This window comes from Propithecus coquereli, unplaced genomic scaffold, assembly GCF_000956105.1.
Source record: "Propithecus coquereli isolate 6110/MARCELLA unplaced genomic scaffold, Pcoq_1.0 Scaffold377, whole genome shotgun sequence".
NCBI classification, from domain to species: Eukaryota; Metazoa; Chordata; class Mammalia; order Primates; family Indriidae; genus Propithecus; species Propithecus coquereli.
In genome coordinates this window covers 616,305-622,137 of record NW_012149474.1, presented here as the reverse complement: position 1 = coordinate 622,137, position 5,833 = coordinate 616,305, and the positions used below count along the sequence as shown (strand labels likewise).

Here is a 5,833-nt window from a genome sequence, read left to right as displayed (position 1 = left end):
CACAGGGACCCCAACCCCTTCTCCAGCTGTCACCACCACAAGCACAGGGACCCCGACATTTCCAGGCACAGCACCCACTGCTGGGTCAACCACCCCCAAATCCCAACCTGAGTCCTCGACCCCTCCGACCTCTCAGTCCACCTCCTCCCTTTCCACGGTGTCCACCACACTTCTCAGCACCTCCTCGCCTGCCTTGGAGACCTCTAGCACACCATTGCCCTCCACGCCAACGGCACCAACGGTTACGACGACAGGAAGCCGCACCCCTTCCCCACCGCCAGGATCCCAGGTCCCCACGCCTAGCACCACCGCGACCCCTCCAGGTAAACAGACTCATGGAGTCACCATGTTCTTCTTGCCTGGAACCTCGCCCAGTACCAGTGCCTGCTCTGCACAGCAAGAGCCTGTCCCAGGAAGGTTGTCCGAGCTGTGTGTGCCTCCCTGCCCACGGAGCACGATCGTTGGGTGTTTGGGGAGTGCTGGGCCGTGGCTGGTGTGGGCAGCAGAGCTCGAGGCCATTGTGCTTCCCACCCAGAGGCTTTCCTCAGGTGCAGCTGCCTTGCCCACTTCCCTCTCCCCACTGCTGTGTGAGGTGGCATTGTGTGCAAAGCCTCTCCCTTAGGAGCCCACTAGGGCTGTCTGCGGCAGGGGTTGCCAGCGAGGGCCCTGGGCATCCTGTCTCCTTCTGCTGGTGCTGCCCTTCCTGGAGCCTTCACAGCCAGCCATCCTGGCACCTCCCAGGTGGACCAGTGTCCTGCACCGAGCCCTGTCCAGCCACCTCTTAACAGCAGCACATTTGGCAAGCAAGCTGTGACACCTCCTGGAGTGCCAGCTCCCCGTTGGTCTCTGTGTCACCACGAGATATACAGGGCTGCCTCAGCCCTCACCCCCACCTGCACTCTCACAGGAACCACCACCCGCGGAACTGCGACTGGGCTACCTCCACCTGCCTCTGTGTCAACAACCCCTGTGGGGATCCCCACCCGGCCAGCCCTCCCCTCGACCACGACCTCTAGCACCTCCTCCTCCATGGCACCCACCCCCACGCTGACGCCGATCCCCATCCCCAGCATCAGCATGAGCACCGGCCCTGAGGTCAGACCATCCACCGGGATCGGGTGCTGCAAGCTGAACGATACCTTCTATGCGCCAGGTACCCATCAGTCACTCCTGGCTCCTGTGCAGCTGAGGCTAGTTTTGGTTCTGGCTCTTCCTGACGCGTTAGGAGTCAGCTCAGGAAGCCAGATGCTGGCTGTGGGTGCATGTCTCCGGGGCATGGGGGCTTCCCTCTGTGACCTCCGTGGGGACCTGCCAGTGTGTGCCCCTGGATGAGGTGAGGACTGGGGCTCTCTCCCCTTGCAGGCGAGCTGGTGTACAATGGCACACATGGAGACACGTGCTACTACGTGAACTGCTCACTGATCTGCACCCTTGAGTTCTACAACTGGTCGTGCCCATCCACGCCCTCCCCAACGCCCGCGCCCTCCAAGCCAACGCCCGCGCCCTCCAAGCCAACGCCCACGGCTGTGCCCTCCAAGCCAACGTCCTCCCCAACGCCCAGCACGCCGGCCACCACCAAGCGCACTGGGTGCCCTGACTTTGATCCTCCCAGACAGGTCAGCAGGCTGTGGGTGGCTTTGTCCCCTTGGCAGTGAGTGTCCAGGCACCATCTTCCTATTGGCCGTCTGAGGTCTGAGGCTTCTAGCAGCCTCTCAGGTGCAGGATCTACTGAGCCCACCACCCCTAATTGTGCCCGCCATGCCTATGGAGATGGCCGGCTGCAACGAGGCCCCCTTGGCCTCCAGCCTCCTGGGCAGGGCTCTTAGGCACTCATGCTCCAGAACACAGCCCAGCCCCTCCTATGCGGGCACGGGGGTCTGGCTGACTGCCCCTCACCCTCCCACCCATAGGAGAACGAGACCTGGAGGCTGTGTGAATGCTTAATGGCCACCTGCAAGCACGACAACACGGTGGAAATTGTGGAGATGGAGTGCAAGCCCCCACCCATGCCCACCTGCTCCAACGGCCTCAAGCCTGTAGCTGTGCCGGACCCTGATGGCTGTTGTTGGCACTGGGAGTGTGACTGTGAGTTCCGTGGCTGCGGGCAGGTCCCCTGGGGTGTGGGGGTGCAGACCCACTTGGTTGCTGATCGGAGGACCCCGTGGTGGGCCAGGCAGACCAAGGACGTGCCTGGCAGAGTGAGGGCACCTCCCTGCAACAAGGATGCTTCCGCCGTGGGCGGCAGAGTGGGCTTTGAACCCTGAGCCTTCTGCCTCCAGCTCCAGGCCCCACGCTGCAGAATGGCCCCCCCCGGGCTGAGGGGAAACTCACTTTTGGGGGCCCGGGGCTGAGTCGGGTCAGCTCTAGTTCGGACGCCATGCGTGCCGTACGCCCGGAGCCGGGGCTGCAGACCTACTCAAGGTTCCGTGGATCCTGACCTGGCCGAGGCTGTTCACGGCTCACGGAGCTCCCTCCACAGGCTACTGCACAGGCTGGGGGGACCCACACTACGTCACCTTCGACGGGCTCTACTACAGCTACCAGGGCAACTGCACCTACGTGCTGGTGGAGGAGGTCACGCCCACGGTGGACAACTTTGGGGTCTACATCGACAACTACCACTGTGACGTCAACGACAAGGTGTCCTGCCCCCGGACCCTGATCGTGCGCCACGAGACCCAGGAGGTGCTGATCAAGACCGTGCAGCTGACGCCCATGGAGGTGGAGGTACGCCAGGCGTGGTCGTGGCCTCCCAGTGGGGCTGTCGTGGGCTCCGTCATGTGGCGGTCCCTTGTTAGAACAGGTTCCCCTTGGCCCCAGGAACAGAGAGGCGGAGTCACCGAGGCTGCAAATGGCAAAGGAGTTTATTGGCTAGCTCGAGCTAGGGTTCAAGTCCCAGAGCACCAACGCAGTGGCCTCCCTATGAACCAGGACCCCACCCTGGGGTAAAAGTGAAGCTTTTATACTTTCTTTTGCACACGACACACTGGTGGCACACGACACGCAGGTTCCACACGACACGCTGGGCACACCATCCCCCTCTCCCCTTAGTCCATTGGTTTTTTTGAAAGTGGCTGATTGTTTTGACTCCTGATTGGTTGGCTCCAAGCCCCGGGATTTTCAATTTTCGCGCCGGCGCCAGTTGTGGTCCGCGTTTCGGTTTCGGGAAAACTGAAACTTAGGCCTATTCCAGGAAATTCAGCTTGTCATGGAGTCACTCCTGCTCTTACTCCTATATTTAACAAACAACTAAAAGCGAGCACGGCTACAGAAACAAATGGCATCAGTTAGAATCAACGAGAACACGTTTTTTTAATCTCAGACAATTTGTTTCACACAAAACAAAGTACATTCTCCTACCATCAATTCCTGTCTTTCACCTAAGTGGCAGAGGACTGGGCTGCAGGGCCCCGATTGGCCTGTGGGAGAGGGCAGGGCCTAGCTCAGGGCCATGTCAGCTCTTCTCACAATACCCTGGGGCCCCCACGCGTGCTGCCGGGCCCAGCTCCCTCGCTGAGCACAGGGCCTCTGCGCACGCCCAGCTGAGACCTCCCTACCGCGTGGCATTGTTGGCTCTGATGGCCAAGAGGCCTGGGGAGCCCAGCACCTGCACGGGGGCCCAGGAAGTGCCTTCCCGGGCTGAGTCCCAGGACCACCTGGGATGCGGGGCTGCTCCTGTGGGTTGGAAAGGGAGCCAGGAAGGCAACAGGAAAGGGGGTGGGGGTGGAGACCCCCTCCCATGTGCAGGCCTGAGAGCAGGTGGGTGGTGGCCCTGTCCGTCAGGCTCACCTGTCCCGGAGAGTGCCCAGGTGGCCACCAGCTGCTGTGTCACTGCAGGTGCAGGTCAACAGGCAGGTGGTGGCGCTGCCATACAAGAAGTACGGGCTGCAGGTGTACGAGTCGGGCATCAACTACGTGGTGGACATCCCCGAGCTGGGCGCGCTGGTCTCCTACAACGGCCTGTCCTTCTCCATCCAGCTGCCCTTCCGTCTGTTTGGCAACAACACCAAGGGCCAGTGTGGTGAGTGCACGGCCCCCGCCGGCTCCCGCATCCTGCGCCCGGAGGCTGGCCTGGCCCTGGCTGGGTGCCGGTCCCCTTGCCCAGCTGTGGCCCCTGTCCCCTGCTTGGGCCGCTGTGGCCAGCGCCCTGTGTCTGGTCCCTGTGCGGAGCCAGCAGGGTCGGCCTGGCCTCATCCCTGCACGTGGCCTGGCCCAGCCGGTACCAGGGGACTGGGCCGCAGCAGGGGAGGGTCGCCCGGTCTGTGGGGGGCTTGGGCTCGGCACTGGCGCCACAGGGCCCGTCTCGCACTGCAGGCACCTGCACCAACAGCACTGCGGACGACTGCATTCTGCCCAGCGGGGAGGTCGTGTCCAGCTGTGAGATCGCGGCTGACCAGTGGATAGTGAACGATCCCTCCAAGCCACACTGTCCCCACGGCAGCTCCACAACCAAGCTCCCGGCCACCACCCTGCCCGGGACCAGCACCCTGGCCCTCCCCGAGCACTGCACCGAGTCTCCGCTCTGCCAGCTTATCAAAGACAGGTGACCTGCCCGGCTCAACGTGGCTGCCGTGCAGCCCCTCCCCAGCTCCCCAGTGCGGGGGCTGTCTTGTTAGCCCCTATCCCCCTGCCCTTTCGACCTTCGCAGCCTCTCCCGCCCTGGTGGCGCAGGGCCCGCTGAGCTTGTGGCCGGGGTGGCCCAGCTGACCCCACAGAGCTGGCACTCGGGGCTGGGGCTTGGGTTTGGGCCTCGGCAGTGGGGGTGGGTGCTCCTGAGGCCGGCAGCCCTGGGGAACCAGCGCCCCATCCCCAGAGGTGTGGGCGTCGTGCGGAGGTGAGGGACCCTGCCAGGGCTGCGGGGGGGGGGACCCTGGCACTGTGACACTTAGACACACAGGAGCCGGGCTGCAGTGCTACCTCCTGCTGAGGCTGCCTGTCCCTCTGGGCGCTGAGCGGGCCCAGGAGGGCAGCCTGGAGGGAGCTTGCTGGGGAGCATGGGGGGCGGTGCTGCTCGCCGGGCTGCCAGAACGTGACCCGCCCTCCCCACACAGCGTGTTTGCGCCCTGCCACGCCCTGGTGCCCCCCCAGCACTACTACGACGCCTGCGTGTTCGACGGCTGCTTCGTGCCCGACGTGGGCATGGAGTGCGCCAGTCTGCAGACCTACGCAGCCCTCTGTGCCCAGCAGGGTGCCTGCATCGACTGGCGGGACCACACCCACGGGGCCTGCTGTAAGTGCCCGCTGTGTCCCTGGTGTCCCGCAGGGCGCTGCGCCTGGCCTGGAGCTAGGTGGGCCGGGACCGGGCCTGGGGCCGTGGGGCTGCAGGGGCCGGGGTGCGGGGAGTCCAGCTTGAGTCCCAGCTTGAGAAGGCTGTGCCAGGGCCGAGGGTGGGTGCCGTGGGGCGCCGGGGACACGGGCTCCTCCCCTGATTGGCCCTCCCGGTTCTGCGTCTGTCCTGCAGCCGTCGAGTGCCCGTCTCACAGGGAGTACCGGGCCTGTGGTCCCACGGAAGAGCCCACCTGCGAGTCCAGGTATGTCGAGGGAGGCTCCACCCGCCCGCGGGCTCGCCCCTCCGGCAGTGTGTCTGGGCGTGGGGCCCGGCGCGCCTGCTCCCCAGCCCCGCGGTGCCAGTCCCTCTCACGCCCGTCTGATGAGGCCTCTGCCCTCCAGCCTCTCCGCGCAGAACAGCACCAGCCTGGTGGAAGGCTGCTTCTGTCCCCAGGGCACCACCAGCTACGCGCCCGGCTTCGACGTCTGCGTGGAGACCTGCGGTACGGGGCTCCCTCGCGCTGCCACCTCCCGCCTCTCCTGGGTGTCCCAGAGGCTGGGGCCA

At 64.7% G+C, this 5,833-nt stretch overlaps 1 protein-coding gene across 1 annotated transcript in view; it reads left to right on the top strand.

Moving 5' to 3' along the window:
- MUC2 (mucin 2, oligomeric mucus/gel-forming) overlaps window positions 1–5,833 on the top strand; it is a 40,021-nt gene that overhangs the window by 30,338 nt on the left and 3,850 nt on the right. The window contains exons 35-44 of the mRNA XM_012651932.1: window positions 43–323; window positions 908–1,153; window positions 1,363–1,616; window positions 1,911–2,085; window positions 2,480–2,727; window positions 3,838–4,021; window positions 4,315–4,543; window positions 5,052–5,230; window positions 5,462–5,531; window positions 5,671–5,791. Of these exons, the coding sequence (XP_012507386.1) occupies window positions 43–323; window positions 908–1,153; window positions 1,363–1,616; window positions 1,911–2,085; window positions 2,480–2,727; window positions 3,838–4,021; window positions 4,315–4,543; window positions 5,052–5,230; window positions 5,462–5,531; window positions 5,671–5,791 (1,987 nt within the window). The remainder of the gene's footprint in view (window positions 1–42; window positions 324–907; window positions 1,154–1,362; window positions 1,617–1,910; window positions 2,086–2,479; window positions 2,728–3,837; window positions 4,022–4,314; window positions 4,544–5,051; window positions 5,231–5,461; window positions 5,532–5,670; window positions 5,792–5,833) is intronic.